General features: G+C 33.5%; 2 protein-coding genes across 2 annotated transcripts; both read right to left on the reverse strand.

Moving 5' to 3' along the window:
- Window positions 1-697: 697 nt before the first annotated feature.
- LOC108917638 (UDP-glucuronosyltransferase 1-9-like) lies at window positions 698-4,301 on the reverse strand. Its single transcript, XM_018724354.1, has 5 exons — window positions 4,152-4,301; window positions 3,581-3,977; window positions 3,195-3,342; window positions 2,993-3,136; window positions 698-716 (listed from the first exon to the last, which is right to left on the reverse strand). Exons 1-5 carry the CDS (start codon window positions 4,299-4,301, stop codon window positions 698-700), a joined length of 858 nt encoding a protein of 285 aa, XP_018579870.1.
- A 3,129-nt stretch (window positions 4,302-7,430) lies between these two features.
- On the reverse strand, window positions 7,431-16,155 carry LOC108917647 (UDP-glucuronosyltransferase 1-8). Its single transcript, XM_018724363.2, has 4 exons — window positions 15,714-16,155; window positions 11,380-12,183; window positions 11,082-11,301; window positions 7,431-8,021 (listed from the first exon to the last, which is right to left on the reverse strand). The coding sequence occupies exons 1-4, from the start codon at window positions 15,952-15,954 to the stop codon at window positions 7,742-7,744; spliced, it is 1,545 nt and encodes a 514-aa protein (XP_018579879.1). The 5' UTR covers window positions 15,955-16,155; the 3' UTR covers window positions 7,431-7,741.
- Between the last annotated feature and the right edge of the window lie 1,725 nt (window positions 16,156-17,880).

Below are 17,880 nucleotides of genomic sequence, written 5' to 3' on the forward strand. Positions count from 1 at the left end.
ATTCCGCATCGCATAGGTTAGGGCGTTTATGAGCAACAGACCGTTTGCTACAACCGGCACTTTGATCCATTTTAATTATTATTCCTACGTTTTAAAACGTCCCGATTGTATTTTTTTAATTTATAAATTTACTATAGTCACGGAATATGCAAACCCTCGCGCGCGCTTATAGTTTGACGTTTCTAACTACGGCTAACTCGAATTCTACGTACGTCCGTTTACACCCACTAAAAAGAGCATTTCCCTATCTGTAATAAGTGCGATAGACAGAGATAGGAAATAAATCGCGTTCAGTGTAACTCAGTCTATGACTGTTATAGATCCTATCGATGTGCAAAGAGAGCGGCACATCATTTAACATAAGCAAATAATATTGAACCGTTATAAAAATTATTTTAAGTTTTATACACTTTACGGTAATAGTGTTTCTATATTATGTATGAATCACTCTCTATAATTTCGACCGCAGAGTATAATTTGTTTCCAATATTTTTATGTTCTTTTTTGCTGTACTTATAAATGCTCGAATAGTCGCTTGTTTGGATTTCACTGAACAATATCATAGTTTGGCAAATATTTGAAAAGATATTTGATACTTGGAAACACCTTTGACTTCACTAAGAATTTTGGATATTTGATTAGTCCATTTGTTGCATTAGTCCACTATTGCATTTTAAATAAACAGTACCTATCTATTTCATTTTGTTTTTAACAACCTGCAAATCGAGAACAAATCATTTTATAGGTCTAAAAAAAGTAAATCTGTAAACATTATTTAACAGAGACGATTTTATTTGACTTAAAATGATGTGCAAATCTAAATAAGTTCATAATTCGACATATCCTGATGATATGCATTTAATTGTAATTATTAACATCGGGTAATTTTAAAAAATCACGCAATCACGATATTGCTGTATCATGACGGAGGAGCAATAACCTTGAGTTACAAGTCAGTAAGAATAAACATGTTGATTCAATATTAAATACTGTATGTCTGTAAGATAAAGGCTATTAAACATCGTACACATTATTAGGCCGGCTGTCCTTTGGATGAGTTTTCGTCCGAATTATATCAGTCAGAATCACGACTAATACACACACACACAAAAAGAAAAGTTGTCTGTACTTTTCATGCGACATAATATGTTATCTGTAGTATTTTTGCCTCCTGATCACGAATCCGGTGTCAGAATTGAGCTATCACATCACAGGAATTTCCTAACCTCAAAAAACAGGTAAAAAATAGCAGAAATTCATGAAAAATTGCTCTTTTTCTGACCTCAAAAAAACAGTACAATTAAGGTCAGATATCACGAATTTTCAAACAAAAACAGATTCGCGCCAAATTTGGTATACGGGAGTTTTCTTGGTCGCTGATCACGGATCCGAGGTCAATTTTGCAAAATTCAAGATGGCGGATCCAAGATGGCCAACCAAATTTTCAAAAAACAGAATCGCAGCAAATGTGGTATACGGGGATTTTCCGTTGACTACGGACCCGAAGTCAATTTTGCAAAATTCAGGATGGTGGATAAAAATGGCCGACAAAATTTTCAAATAATAACAGAATCGCAGCAAATTTGGTATACGGAGATTTTCGGAGTCACTGATTACGTATTCGAAATTCATTTTGTAATGATTTACTTTATAACCTGAGTACCCAATCATGTGTTAACCTACTTTTTTCGGCTATATCATGTTCTTTTTTCTGTAAAAGATCTATTCACGGGTTGAATTTTGTAAATCTGATCTCGGATTCGTGATCAGTGACCTCGAAAACCCCCGTATACCAAATTTGGCGCGAATGTGTTATTTTTTGAAAATTTGGTCGGCCGCCATCTTGAATTTTGCAAAATTCACCTCGAATTTGTGATCAGCGACCCCGAAAACCCCGCTATACCAAATTTGATGCGAATCTGTTATTTTTTGAAAATTTGCTCGGCCATCTTGGATTCGCCATCTTGAATTTAGCAAAATTGACCTTGGATCCGTGATCAGCGACCCCGAAAACCCTCGTATACCAAATTCATATAAAAAAATACTTGGAAATGTTGCAGAAATTCATTTGTTCTTGCAGTGGACAGACACTATGCAGTGATGAAGAAATATGATCTTTCCTATTACAAGGCTTTAAATGTTGCGATCTGTGGCTCTTGCTCTACAAAATGTCAAAATTTAGACATACGAATCGACGATATGGAGGGACTGACGGTGAGACGTATTGAAAATTTATTGTTCATGTAATAGTTACTGTAGTTATAAAATTTTATAATTAAGTATAAATGTATTTTTTTATATGAATAAATATCTATATTTATAATATGCATTTCTTGTAACAAAATTAAATTTATTTATTTTTCATTTAAATGTGAGGTTTGCATTGGTAATCTTAGATACTATACGATATTATCATTAATTCAAAAGTATGCAGTTGCTGAATCAATAGTTTACGATCGATATTTATAGGTACTTAACGACTTAACGTAGTATTATTATTGCATTGTTAATATTGTACAGCGATGATAAAGTCTGGAACAAAATTCATAACTTTTATACTGTGATTTTTAAAAAAAACACCGAAACAGGTCGATTTGTTCTTAGGAGGGGCATCTGTTAAGATGATTCGGTTGTATACAGGGTGACCCAGAAAAGCTGGCTTCTTTTTTTCTTATGGAACACCCTGTATATTTTCTCATATTCGGATAAAGCTTTCTCTTACGAATACAGTGATGTAAGGTTTGATGGGTCTATAACGCTGTATAACAGTTAAAATACCTATATTCACATTTTTAAGAATTGTCGTTTGATGAGAATAAAACAATTTTATTTGAAGTAATAGAAAAAAAAAAACAAATAAATTACATTCACGTTTCCCCTACTTTTTAAAATTGTACGATATATACCTCTAATAACCACGAGAAATATAACAAATAAACTAACAGTACATAATAAAATAAAAAATATAACATCTAACAACAAATATTTGTACCAAGGTAAATCAACTCCAGCCACTCTTAAATGAGGTGCACTTTTATGTTTTATCACTAATTCTGTCCAATAAACTGCAAGATCCATGGGTTTAACTGGTCTATCGTGCATCAACTTAGAACGCTTTTTGGCATTATTTCGATATCTTAAAAGGAAGTGAATTTAAATGAAAAGTATTTGATATATTTGTTCTTGATACCTACCTCACATCGTTAAGGAGTTTGTCCAAAGCAGTATCAAATTTTTCCTCATCTAATTCTGATAACTTTATGGTAAGACCATAGCCATCCAACGTAGCACAAGCAGCGTTCATTTTTTGATCAGCAAAAAATGAAATTAAATATATATTAACTGTGCAAGACTAAAGTCAAAATTAAGCTAACACGGTTACAGTATGTCTTCAAAACCGAGTAAAATCTTAACAACTTGAACCATACATTCTGTTAGAAGTCAAAAACATGTTAATGTCTGTAACCCTTGACTATAAGTGTATATAGTCAAAGCTGTAACTTAGCAGACAATTGCGGACTAAATGTAATATTGAATTGTTCTAGCTTGGATACCACTCAATTACGTCTTGCAGACTTACCTAATATGTCTGATTGAGGAAACCACTTTGCCAATTTAACATTGTCAGGTTTTGCTTCAATTGTCTCTTCATCCCATTTCCACAGGATCTTTTGTTTGATTTTTCCAAAATCTCGAAGAAGGGCTTGTATTTGATTGTCAGATATCTGCGACGGTTTAATGTTTGATTCCATGCTTAAGTAAACTACTCCTTCTTTGGCACCGTCAAGGAAATCTTTCAAATCCTTTGGCAGTTCTTTTGGAGGATTAACGTGAAAACCTCCGATGTCGATCATACTCGGTACGTGGGGTACGGGTTGATTGATGCTTTCATGAGAATTTAGAAAATATATCGACGAATTATAGACAATTTCACTTAAATCTGGCGCCTCTGGAAAGTATTCGTGCATTATTTTATTCTGAGCAGAGAAGAAAACCAGATGAAGATTAACCTCATATAACAATCTAAATAACTAGTTGGTGAGTCTTTGCCAAAAAGTCATGTTGTGTGTAAAGTCAAAAATCAACTCTGGGATATAAGAAGGCGGTGAAGGATTTCCAGCAAAAAGATTAATCCATGAATTGGCACCAACTGTACATAACGAGATCAATGGAGCATTGTATTGTTGTTCTAGCACTTTCAAGGCATCGTTATTGAATTGCTCAATAACGACGACATCGAAGGTTTGGTTAGACTTCAGCAGTTTTTGAAAATTGGGGTGGGCGAATGTATTACGTGTCATTTCATTCCCTATATTGTTTATGAAAGCAATGTACCAAATAAGAATTCATTTTCTCCAAACCGAAAAGATTCATTATTACCTTGGGTTTATCTGCAAATAATAAAATTATCATAATTATTCTTTTATTTTCTTAGGTCTTTAAATGTTGTAAATGTTGTAAACGAATAGACCAGCCAAGACTACTTCTGTGTACTTCCCATTCTTCGATGCTTTCTTTTCTTCAAAAGGCCTCAGCTAGTCCTTTACCAAAGGCATTACCGATAATGTAATGACTCCGTCCTGGCGTAGGAAACACTATCAGAATTCGAGAACATTTTGTAACTACGAAATGCAAAGTCACGAATAAGATCACGATGAGTTTCATTTTCATATCATCATTGAGTGCTGACCCAAATTAAAAACTTGATGTCTGCTCCTTATTATTTATCAATATTTAATCTTATCTAGCGGAATTATTTTAATTCGACGTTTTATTAATGTTATGTAGTCAAATGTAGTAACATGAGCATACTGGATGTACGGAGAAGAATATTTTGCGGAGAAACTTCCTGACCCGATTTTGCCAAATTCAGGAGGTTATTTGATATTCCTTGAAACATTTTTTTTGGAGGGGGGCGGAGGTCTTTTATATAAAAAATCATATGTGCTCCTCTCCAGATTTATGACCATTGAAACAAGGAGAGAAGAGGTTAGTTTTACTTTTTTTCTTACATGTGGAGGACACTACAAAAATAAAACAGAAGTAACAACTCCTAATAATTTATTGAGTATTTTTTTTATATCGCAATATGGTCATTTAAAGATCGGTTTTATATAGGTCGATTTATTTAAAATAAATAAGATCTTTTCTATTTTTTTTTTTTTTTTTTTTCATTNTTCCTTGAAACATTTTTTTTTTTTTTTTGGAGGGGGTCGGAGGTTTTTTATATAAAAAATCATATGTGCTCCTCTCCAGATTTCTGACCAATGAAACATGACCAATGAAACCTGACCAATGAAACAACACCTGAAACCTGACCAACGAAACACCTGAAACACCTGAAACACCTGAAACCTGACCAATGAAACAACACGTGAAACCTGACCAATGAAACAACAACATGTGGAGGACACTACAAAAAAAACAGAAGTAACAACTCCTAATAATTTATTGAGTATTTTTTTTATATCGCAATATGGTCATTTAAAAATCGGTTTTATATAGGTCGATTTATTTAAAACAAATAAGATCTTTTCAATTTTTTTTTTTTCATTAATATAACAGTTTCTGAGCAAAAAGTGCAGATAACATTAAAACGAACAAAAAAATTCAGTCTATGTTATAAACCGAAATGAAAACTTATTAAAAATGGTAATTTCTGCATCGCGCACTCCTCTTATTGGAGGGTAGTGTGGGTTTGGACAGGTGTCTCTACTTTGGCCGGGATTGGCTCCGCTGAAAGTGGTCGGAGACGGCTCTGTGGTTCCGGCTGGAAAGTTGAGCGAAAATTTGAAATTTGTTCGGGACTTGGAATACGACAGAATAATATACTAGGCCAGTTATTTAGTATAAGTGTATTTTTCTAAGTACCTACATAAGCATCAACAAATATGTAAAATCGAAGATTTAAAACGTAAAATAAACGTAAACTAGTGAAGGTGCAGATGCCATGTTACAACCGTTTTTTAATAATAATATTTGTATAACATTTTTCTGAAAGTCTGACTTAAAAATATCGAGTTCCCTCCCTATGACAATAGTCGAAAATGAGAGTTGTCTTTCAACTTTAAAATTGATAAAGAAATTTTAAAGAAATGCAATGAAACAACAAAGGTTAAGTGTTTTAATCTGTGCTCAGTATAGAATAGATGCTGATAAAACAGATAAACTACATTAGCGAGAAATTATATTTTATCGTATAATATCAATTTATGATTTATTACAACTTAATGATTTGAACATAACTAAACATTTCTCAACAGAAGTAGGTTAGAAGATCAATCTACAGTATATAAATAAAAATTAATCTAACAGCGATGGTTTATCGATCTCACAAAGGTAATGAAGATAACTAGATAAAATTTTTCTTCTAAAATACTTTGTCGAGGATATAACTGGTTAATAATTTGTTTTAATTATTTTAAGATAATCAAGTATAAAGTCATATTAATCGATTAAGTTATATAGTAAGTACTTTCTTTATTTAAAAATGTCAAGTTTTTAGTATACAGGGTGTCCCGAAATTCATGCAACAAAATTTGGTCACAAATTCTTAAGACAAATTTAGGGGACCCGTATTTTTTACTTTTGCCAAGTGGCCCCCTCTTTCGGAGTTGCAGCCCCCTGAAGTCAGCCCCTAAGAATATTTTTTTTTATATCTCAGAACCCTGTTGTACGAGAATTACTAAATCTGGTACACAGGCGTTTTATGACATGTGGAATCTGATGGTGCTACGTTTTTTGGCGGGGAACCCCCGTAACACAATTGTTCGTGGGCCCCCTTGTCTTTGGAGCCAAAAAAATTATCAATCCACTAGAAAACCATTACATTTAGAAACTTTTTGTCCCGTTATACTTTTTTCGCAAAACGCAACGTTTTCGAGAAAAATATCAAAATGTAATCGAATGCATATTGTGATTAGTCATTTTCCTCAAAAACTACGTTTTACGAAATAAATATCAAGAGACGAAAAAGTTTCTAAGTTCTTTCTTTCTAGTTAACTAATAATTTTAAAAAAAAATCAAATTTACGACGAAATTTTTCTGATACCAAAGGCAAGGGGGCCCACGAAAGTGTCTTAAGGGGGTTTCTCGCCAAAAAGCGTAGCACTGTGAGATTCCACATTTCATAAAACCCCTGTGTACAAAATTTAGTGATTCTCGTACAACATGGTTTTGAGATATAAAAAAGACTTCTTAGGGGCAGATTTCAGGGGGCTGAACTCCGAAAGAGGAGGCCATTTGGTAAAAAGAAAAAATACGGGTCCCCTAAATTTGTGTTAAGAATCTATGACCAAATTTTGTTGCACGAATTTCGGGACACCCTGTATTATAATCAAAGTTGGTTATAAGAAGAATATTCTAAATAGCCTTCTGTTCTTTTTGCAACATTTCTTTTTTGCTGTTGGAAATTTTCAGAAAACGCAGTGGTTATGAAACGGCATTTATTTGGTACAAAAAAAAGTATAAATGTTGCATGTCTTAAGAATACTATCAACACTTGGGTATTTAAAGTTTTCTAGACTAATTATTAACTTTCACTCTTATGGTAAACTTACTAAACATGCCACTGCGTTTGCATATACTCTTCGATTGTTGTGATAAGTTTTTTTAAAACATTAGTATAAAATAATAATTTTAATGTAAAACTTATTATTATTTGTACACTATAAAAATAATAACAATGATATTTTAACAATAATAGTCACAATAAAAAAACAGCATTCACACCACAATTTCACTAATTCTTTTTTAACTTATCCTCACTCTTTCTCCTTCCACAGCATATTTTCTTAACAATAAAATAAATTAAAAATATAAAGGCAGCACTAACTAATACAATAAAGGAAATTACATCTAACAATAAATATTTGTACAATGGTAAATCCACCCCTGCTACTCTCAAATGAGGCGCCCCCTTGTGTCGTATTACAAACTCAGTCCAATAGACTGCCAGATCTATAGGCTTCATTGGCCGATCGTGCATTAATATGGACCTTTGTTTAGCATTGTCTCTATATCTGAAAAAAGAAATAGTATGATAATACACATTTTTCTTCTGAAATGTATATAGTATTACGTCATTTATAATAGGCCGTAATGTGTATTTTTAAAATATCATTACGAGACGTAATTTTCAAAACCTCCTTTCCAAGCTTTAACGCCCATCCGTTGATAACCTCAACTAAATAGATTGGTACCTTCTATACTTACTGGATATAAAAAAAGATTTCCAAAATTGGTTGATAAATAACGAAGACATTAATAGGTGAGCGGAGCACCTCTTAAAAAGCGCACAAAAAAACGAGTGGACCGACCACCAAAGCTCCAGTATAATTCGAGAAAACATAATTTAAAAATGGCGACTTTTGGTTATTTTTCGACCTTAAATCGCTCGTAGCTCGAAAACAACGCTTTTTTCGAAAAAATCACAAGAGCTAAAAAATGCTTATTTTTGCCCAAAACATATACCCAATATCTATTTTTTAATTTTCGCAATTTTGCAAGTTTTTTGTTAATAAATTACTGACCATCTATACAAAAAAATGTCATTAAGGTTTTTTGTTCGCTGCAACGTAATATAGCAATTAGAAAAGGTTCCATCCTGGCCTCTCTCCGTGGTCGGTCCACTCCTTTTTTTGTGCGTCTTTTTATAACCAAAATGTATTCAAATCAAAGTGAAAATATCCAAGCAGGCCCTGCAAGTGATAGTGATAGAAACAATTGAAAATTGTTTGTACTTAAATTGAAAGTGTGTGTTACTTTTCTAAGACAAGATAGCAAATTTGACTGAAGCCGACAAAATCGAAATGTTAATGATGACGAGGTAGACATAGAAGACGATGCACGAAGAATCCGTTATTCAATGAAACTTGCCCAAACCGTCCTACAATATCACAATCAAGGACAATTTAAATTAGAACAACCCCACACAAACCTTATGGGAAATTCCGTTCGGTCGATTTTAATGAAATTTTGGGAATAGGTTGTTTTTGCTATGAGGAACAAAAGTCTTCATGGGCCCAAAGGTCGCTAATGGACAGTTTTGAGGATATTCGATGTTAAAAGTTGATAATGCGAATGCGTGTCAAGCACGTGTTTAAATGCTTATTAGTCGCGCAAAAGCTCCACGAAGCTTCTTAAAAACCGTATAATACGTATATATTCGTCTAGATAGTGCGTATCCATTCGTTTGTGTGTGTGTGTGTGTGTGTGTGTGTGTGTGCGTGTACGTGGGCGTGCTAGTGCATGTGGATGTGCGGGTGTATGTATGTGTGTGTTAACTTAACCATTCTTCTCGATCAATTATATATTTTAGTTATTAGCGTATGATTAAAAACAATCTAATGATTGTATCCAAAGTAATACCCAAGAGAGAGTAGTCGATTTATAGCAATATATCCAAAAACATCTTCATTTACCATTACCACTCTACTTAAATGTACCATATTTCGCGGGGCGAAAGCTCGATCACGACTATGACATTGTATTTGTAGTCTGAAGGCCATTTATATTGCAACAAGCTCAACTGCTAATTACAAAATGAACACACCTGTGAAAAAATGACCAAAGCAATATCAGGAGTATAACAGCAAAATCTGCAAGTGAATGGTAATTGAACAGTAATATCGATTAAGAACTATTTGACAATAAGTCCAACGAAACTGATATTTTTCAACATTCTAAATATTTGACGTACTCATAAATAATAGTATAATATTTCTAATATCTTCACATAAAATATTCTCTGCTATCGGTATCGATAGATTACTCATAGTTGGATATCTAAACTACAATGTTAAATAAAGAAGAATATTTTTTTCTAACAGAATAAGTAGGTATATTTAAAAACACGCTATTTTTCGATATATATTTTGAAATACTGATTTAAAAACACGCGAGAAACTGTATCCTAAAGTTGTTTCGACTACTCTAACTTAGGTGTTACTCTGGAGTTACTTTGGATACAATCATACGCTAATAACTCAAATAAAATATATAATTGATCGAGAAGAATGGCTAAGTGTGCTGACCAGATTGCACGTGAATATTACGTACGCACGTATTACTATAGCATTACTCCGAGCCTCTTCGTTTATTTGTTTATGAAAAGTATACACATATACACACGCACGCATGCACACGCACACACACACAAACGAATAGATACGCACTATCTAGACGAATATATACGTATTATACAGTTTTTAAGCTTCATCGAGCTTTTACGCGACTAATAAGCATTTAAACACGTGCTTGACACGCATTCGTATTATCAACTTTTAACATCGAATATCTCGGAAACTGTCCATTAGCGAACTTTAGGCCCTTGAAGACTTTTGTTTCTCATAACAAAAACAACCTATTCCCAAAATTTCATTAAAATTTACCGAACGGAGTTTCCCATAAGGTTTGTGCGGGGTCCTTTCTGGACACATATGTGATTAGCCTTAGGCCAGATGTTAGTCGGCTGTAGATGAGGACATAATTATATGTCTTTTTAATGATGCAGGAAAATCCACATTCAACACTCGTGAAACTCTCTTCACATGGTAATATCTTTTTTTCAGATTTCTTCATAAGTTAAAATATCACAAAGTACTCTTGGTGTAGGAATTGTTCGCCGACGATTTTGATCGACGAGTCCAATTTTGTGAGATAATAGTGGAACTCTCCAATGTAAATCCTAAATTCATTAGAAATATTGTCTTTGTAGGATACTGCATATCGAAAAGGTTACGTTTTTATTGTCGATTCTTTTAAATCGCAGTGAAACATTTATATTATAATATGAGAAATGAAAATATTTTGAACTTGTTACTTATCCTTTGTACAATCAATCATTGTTTAAAAATAAGTTTAACATGTGCAATTACAAGTGTTGACTGCAAACAATGACATATGTCCTACGAAATCAATAATGCTTCATATTTTTTTCGTATTTATAAATTTTATGGTGTTGAAATCAAACAAATACTTTCTATGCGTCAAATTATTTTAACTACTCATCTTTCAAAGTTTCAACATTACTGAAAATAGTTCTTTCTTCTTTCTTTTCATAATATAAATAATCTACTTACTGGGGGTCATTTAGAAGTAAATTTAAATATTTGGTTAGTTTTTCTTCTGTAATTTCTGAAAAGGCTAAACTAAAGCCGTATCCATTCGTCTCAGCTCTTGCTGCGTTCATCTTTTGATCTCCAAAAATCGGAAGAGCTAGAATTGGGACGCCATGATAAATAGTTTCAATAGTGCTCAAAAGTCCTCCATGTGTTACGAATAGCTTGGTATTTGGATGAGCTAAAAGAACAAATATTAATTTTATTTTACTCAACAAAAGTTCTGCTTTCTTCTTAAGCATTTTAATAATTTACCTACCCAGTATATCTTGTTGAGGAAACCATTTGGACAGCCTGACATTGCTTGGTTTTCCAGGTAGAGTATCTTCGTTCCATTTCCACAGCACCTTCTGCTTAATCTTCCCCAGAGCGTTGAGAATAGCGGTCCTTTTCTCGTCACTCATTTGTGATGGTTTTATGTTCGACCCCATACTAAAATACACAACGCCTTCTTTAGCATTGTCCATAAAATCTTTCAAATCCTTCGGAAGCTCTTTAGTAGCACTCACGTGGAAGCCTCCTATATCTATCATGTTAGGTACGTGAGGAACAGGTTGGTTGATGCTCTCATGAGAATTTACGAGAACTAAAGAAGCGTTATAGTTAAGAATACTCAAATCTGGTGCATCAGGGAAGTGTTCCTTCATCATTTTGTTCTGGGCCGGAAAGAAAAACAGTTGTCGATTGAGTTCTGAAGATATGAAGAACAACCAGTTAACTAGTCTCTGTCTGAAGGTCATTTGGCTGGTATAACTCAGGAAAATCTCGGGAATATATGATGGTGGTGCAGGGTTACCAACCAAGAAATTCACCCAAGCGTTAACCGTGATGGTGCTGAACAAAATCAAGGGTGCTTTGTAGTGGTAAGCCAGCACTTTGAGAGCATCATCGTTGAACTGCTCTATGATGACCGCGTCGAAGTGTTCATTTGAATTTAGTAACTTTTTTAGGTTCGGATGTTCCAAGGTCTTACTGGTAGCTTTATTTCCGACAAAGTTCATAAATGGAATGTTAAAAAAAGGATTCATACTCTCTAAGTCGAAAAAATTAAAATTGCTATTCTCTGAAACAGAAAGTTAAGATAAATTAATATGTGGATAAATTGAATTTCATAAGGAGCAGTTTATAACTTTGACAATAACTATTCAGCAATATACCGGATGGCCCAAAGTGAATGGCCTATTAGATTATTTCAGAACCTACTTCGATTCAAATTTTGAAAATTGGCATATTTTAAGCAGCAAAAAAATGCTGTTTAATAAAATGAAACCCAAAAAAATCGTATAAGGCTTATTAGGATTTGCAATGTTGAGGGATATTGTTTTGAAATATGACCGTTCCTAGGACCTGTAAATAGAAAATATTTCAAATTCAATTTCAAAGAATAAAAAGGTTTAGCCATATCAACAATTTTCAGTACAAATAATATTTCAGTATTAACAATTTGAAGATTATGCTTTACTTAATTAAATGGTTATTTTAACGTAGTTTAAACATTTAGTAATGTTTTAAATATATATTTAATTAGCTAATAATAAAAAATATTTTGTTTAAAAACGGATTTTAAATTTATTAAAACGGGTTAGATAAATACATAATTCCCATGAATCTATTCATATTGACAACACTATTACATGATCGCTTCATAATTTAATTTTTTCAAAAAATTTTGTGTTCTATAAATATTTTTGTTCTATTTAATTGTTTGAATTCATTTCATAGGATTTCTAAACAGTTTTAGAATTTATTTGAATCAGCTAGGTTTAGCTTTAAAATAAAGTAAAAATTCAATAACTTGTTAATATCGAAAAGTAGGTACCTACAGTTACTTATCAAAATCATGTTCTATTTGTACAAAATAAACTATCAGCAGATAATAATAATTCCAAATAGATGTACTTACATTATTTTTAACGAAACTATCTCGATACATGTTTGTTGTATCTAATAATGATAAGAAATAAAGATTTCAGATAAGTAATTATGATACAGACTTCAGATAAGTAATATCAATTGCTTGTCTAGATGCAGAATTCTCAATAAATCGATATTATTATCGATCGAGGTAAATATTTATTTTTATTAATTACACAGCCACACAAAAAAAGAAAAGTTGTTTGTACTTTTCATGCGACATATGTTATCCGTAGTATTTTTGCCTCCTGATCACGAATCCGGTGTCAGAATTTAGCTATCACATCACAGGAATTTCCTAACCTCAAAAAACAGGTAAAAGATAGCAAAAATTCATGAAAAAGTGATAGGAAAAATACAAAAAATTTTTTTTCATTTATATAGTTAAGACCCCGCCGAATGTGAATTAGCGGTCAGAATTGATGGTTCTTTTTGTAACCTAAAAAAAAACGGGTCACGAATTTTCAAAAAATAACAAATTCGCGCCAAATTTGGTAGACGGGGGTTTTCGGGGTCGCTGATCACGGATACGAGGTCAATTTTGCAAAATTCAAGATGGACGACCAAATTTTCAAAAAATAACAGATTCGCATCAAATTTAGTATACGGGGGTTTTTGATCACCAATCCGAGATCAGATTTCCAAAATTCAACCCGTGAATAGATCTTTTGCAGAAAAAAGAACAAGATATAGCCGAAAAAAGCAAGTTAACACATGATTGGGTACTCAGGTTATAAAGTAAAATATTACAAAATGAATTTCGCAATTCTGACCTCCAATACGTAATCAGCAACCCCGAAAACCTCCGTATACCAAATTTGCTGCTATACTGTTATTATTTGAAAATTTGGTCGGCCATTTTGGATCAGCCAACTTGAATTTTGCAAAATTGACCTCGGATCCGTAGTCAACGACCCGGAAAACCCCCGTATACCAAATTTGCTGCGATTTTGTTATTTTTTGAAAATTTAGTCGGCCATCTTGGATCCGTCATCTTGAATTTTGCAAAATTGACCTCGGATACGTTATTAGCGACACAGAAAACCCACGTATATCAAATTTGGCGCGAATCTGTTATTGTTTGAAAATTCGTGATATCTGACCTTAATTGACCCGTTTTTTTTGAGGTTAGAAAAAGAACTATTAATTTTAACCGCAGATTCACGCGGGTTCTTAACTATATAAATAAACATTTGAATATAAAAAAAAAGTTGTATTTTTCCTATCACTTTTTCATGAATGTATGCCATTTTTTACGTTTTCTTGAGGTTAGGAAATTCCTGTGATGAGATAGCTCAATTCTGACATCGGATTCGTGATCAGATACTAATACTACAGATAACATATGTCGCATGAAAAGTACAGACAACTCTTCTTTTTTTTTGTGTGGCTGTGCTATTTATTATACAGGTAATTCAACTAGATTTGACAATGAAAATCGAGGGGAGCAGTTTAAATAACATTTTGCCTAAAAATATTACCTCACTGTGTAAAGCAGCTGTCATAATACAGGATGATCCACAAACGGTTACCAAAAATCAGGCTTTTTTCGAAAAACATAAGAGAGTAGTAATTAATGGAAAATTAAAAGACGAGTCCGGAAATATCATGATTGTTACCGTAAAGCAGTGGCGTACTATTTTATTTAGAAAGATATGACACCGATACCCTGTATCTCCACCATTGAAACATCTAAATTTTAGAAAAAGACCTCAGATTTTGGACAGTGTTTACATAAATACATGTGCCCAATTTAAAATTATTTCACTAGTTTTTAAATTATTTAAAAAAATTAAAAATATATATTTTTTTTAAGTTTAACACCCTGTATCTTTTTAACGAAACATCCTAGATAAAAACTTTATACGAAAGATACCCCTTAAAATTCGCTAGAGAATACGAGGTTTCATTTCTTGTCACCGTTTGTAAATCTTTCAAAATTTCGATGATTTTTAAGCACAATAGTTACTTGTTGCATCTTAGAAAGATGAATTTGAATTTCCTTCTTATCAAAAATCAATACCCACTCAAAAAATTAATTTAGTTACAAATTCAACAAACAAAAGTGAGATTTAGTTATACTAGAATATCCAAAATACTCGACTTCGACAGTTCGTCACTAACTAGTGCACTTGAAAATTGAAATCCATTTTTTCTGCAACAAGTATATCTCTTGTGCTTAGAAATTACTGAAAATTTGGAACATATTATTTCTATGTTATACAGTAAAGTAACACGTAGTTTTTGTGTTCGTGAAATTGTACCTGGCTTGGCGATGAAGGTCTACGTTATTTTCCGTCTAAAAATATTTTTAATTCTTTCAATTTTAAAAGCCTGTATCTCGGTAAAGAAGCAGTTTTCGAGAAAATTTTATTTAAACTACCCCTTGATTTTCATAATAGAATCTATTTGGCCTATTAGTAAATGAACACTCTGTATGCTTTTTAAAACGTAAATAAGTTAAATCTCAATACATTGCAAACGTTTTTATATAAACCGCATTCCTACTTGATTGATTTGAACTAATTCATAGACTGATAACAACAATTAATGCAATAAGAGTACCTGACTTTATTTATTATGTATTTCTCGGTTTGGAAGAGATTTTATTAAACCACGTGTCAGACAGAATATAATCAAACCACATCCAGAACATATTATTAGCTTAACTGTACATACTGTCTTTTTCTTCTAAGAATCCGGTAAGAACCACATCTCGGTAACTCCCATTCTTGGGTGGATTTCTTTCCTCGAACGAACTGATCATCGTGACGTCATGTCCTGCTTCCGCTAGCCCGCGAGCCAGTGCATTTCCTAGAATGTAGTGGCTGGATGCTGGCATAGGGAACACCACCAATATCTTGGAACATTCCGCACTGTATATCGCGATTAACAAAATTAACAACGCTGTAGGTTTCATCGCACAATGTTGAGTAGCTGAAGTCTAAATGTTCTCACATCAAACTAATCAGTGACGAGAACTAGGGATGTACCGTTCTCGATCCCAGTCGAGCGTTAGAAGAGTTCTACTCACGACCGCGTACGTCAACCTTATATTTGTCGGGAACAATTTCCGTCTGAAACGTAAAATACCAATTAGTTGCGCAACGTTATCGTCTAGAGAACTCTACCTAAAGCCCGGGATAAACGCTCCGTCATGCACATCAACTTGCTTGTGCAAATTTAAGTTGTACAATTTATCGTTGCGTTAGTGCTGATAAGTTGGCAGACTTATCAAATCTGTACAGACAATTGTTAGGCTTGAGTGAAATCAAACCTGCCAGATATTTTCGCTGTGCGTACAGACTTGTCTAGTTTTGCTAAAAATTCCACAGCTATCCTCGCAAGAAATTACATGATTTTAGGTGATTACACAAAAAATTGTAGATAATTTCAAAACTAGAAGAGATAATAATAATATTATAATAATAATAATAAAATCTCTACTCCTCATTCTAACTACGAGAATTAGCCCATAAGTCGGAAACTTGTGCGAGAGAGGAGGCGCATATTACTATTAGGCAGGCCGCATTTGCGCCCAGGAACGACTTATGTTGGTAGGCCCTAACCACCATTCAGTGCAGGAATGAGGGAAACCTGGACAACCTCATTAATTAGAGGGGTGGTCAAATCCAACGTCAAGCCAACATTCTTCCACCCTACCATACCTGCACAGAGGGTGCCAATCCTCCGTACAAGCATAGCTAATCTACGGTCTACCGGCCGCGAGAATCGAACCCGGACAGAAATTTGCACACGATTTAAGTACCGTTCGAAAGATAATAAAATTGTGTCTCATAATATAGAAAAATCCATCTAAAAAAAACTACTTATGAAGGTTCGAAGTTAACTAAACTCGGCATTAAATTTCTAGCACCCTGTATGGTGCTGTATGTTAAGCCACTTTGAAAGTATGTATGGGAAGCTTAGGGGTCTAGTTATCCCCCCTATAAATATTGTTGCTTTATCTTTCTTACTATAAAATACACATGGTTTGAAGCTAGTCACTGTTTCTCTCCATTTTTTTGAAAATAATTAAATATCTCGAAAACGGTNGGGAAACCTGGGCAACCTCATTAATTAGAGGGGTGGTCAAATCCAACGTCAAGCCAACATTTTTCCACCCTACCATACCTGCACAGAGGGTGCCAATCCTCCGTACAAGCATAGCTAATCTACGGTCTACCGGCCGCGGGAATCGAACCCGGGCAGAAATTTGCACACGATTTAAGTACTGACGCCTTAAATAGGAGATAGGTATAGAGAACCCTGATACCGTTCGAAAGAGAATAAAATTGTGTATCATAATATAGAAGAACATACAGGGTGTTCCATCTAAAAAAACCACTTATGAAGGTTCGAAGTTAACTAAACTCGGCATTAAATTTCTAGCACCCTGTATGCAATTAAGCCACTTTGAAAGTATGTATGGGAAGCTTAGGGGTCTAGTTATCCCCCCTATAAATATTGTTGCTTTATCTTTCTTACTATAAAATACACATGGTTTGAAGCTAGTCACTGTTTCTCTCCATTTTTTTGAAAATAATTAAATATCTCGAAAACGGTTAATTTTAGGAATAGGGAAACTTCATAAAAGTCCACCTAAAATAATATATAGGGTGTTACATTTAAAATAAGCAAGTTGATAGCGACTTCCTGTACAACCGTGTGTGGTAGGTGGACGCCATTATTTTAGTTGAGAAGGGCATGCCCGAAAATCCGGTATCCCAAATTTTCAAAATTCAAATCGAAGTAGTCTCTGAAATAATTCTAATGGGCTGTCACCGTGAGACACCCTTTTTTTTTATATGGATAACCAAATAAAAAATTTCAAAGTTATAATTTT

This window comes from Anoplophora glabripennis, unplaced genomic scaffold, assembly GCF_000390285.2.
Source record: "Anoplophora glabripennis isolate ALB-LARVAE unplaced genomic scaffold, Agla_2.0 scaffold44, whole genome shotgun sequence".
NCBI classification, from domain to species: Eukaryota; Metazoa; Arthropoda; class Insecta; order Coleoptera; family Cerambycidae; genus Anoplophora; species Anoplophora glabripennis.

What these genes read in the sequence shown, in the direction of transcription:
- LOC108917638 (XM_018724354.1), bottom strand. Translation starts at nt 4,301, where the DNA reads ATGACACGTAATACATTCGCCCACCCCAATTTTCAAAAACTGCTGAAG. An exon ending in TCCTCAATCAGACATATTAG is followed by an intron (nt 3,343 to 3,580) that starts GTAAGTCTGCAA and finishes AGTCTTGCACAG; the next exon opens with TTAATATATATTTAATTTCA. An exon ending in AAACTCCTTAACGATGTGAG is followed by an intron (nt 3,137 to 3,194) that starts GTAGGTATCAAG and finishes CTTCCTTTTAAG; the next exon opens with ATATCGAAATAATGCCAAAA.
- LOC108917647 (XM_018724363.2), bottom strand. Translation starts at nt 15,954, where the DNA reads ATGAAACCTACAGCGTTGTTAATTTTGTTAATCGCGATATACAGTGCG. An exon ending in TCCTCAACAAGATATACTGG is followed by an intron (nt 11,302 to 11,379) that starts GTAGGTAAATTA and finishes TTGTTCTTTTAG; the next exon opens with CTCATCCAAATACCAAGCTA. An exon ending in TTACTTCTAAATGACCCCCA is followed by an intron (nt 8,022 to 11,081) that starts GTAAGTAGATTA and finishes TTCTTTTTTCAG; the next exon opens with ATATAGAGACAATGCTAAAC.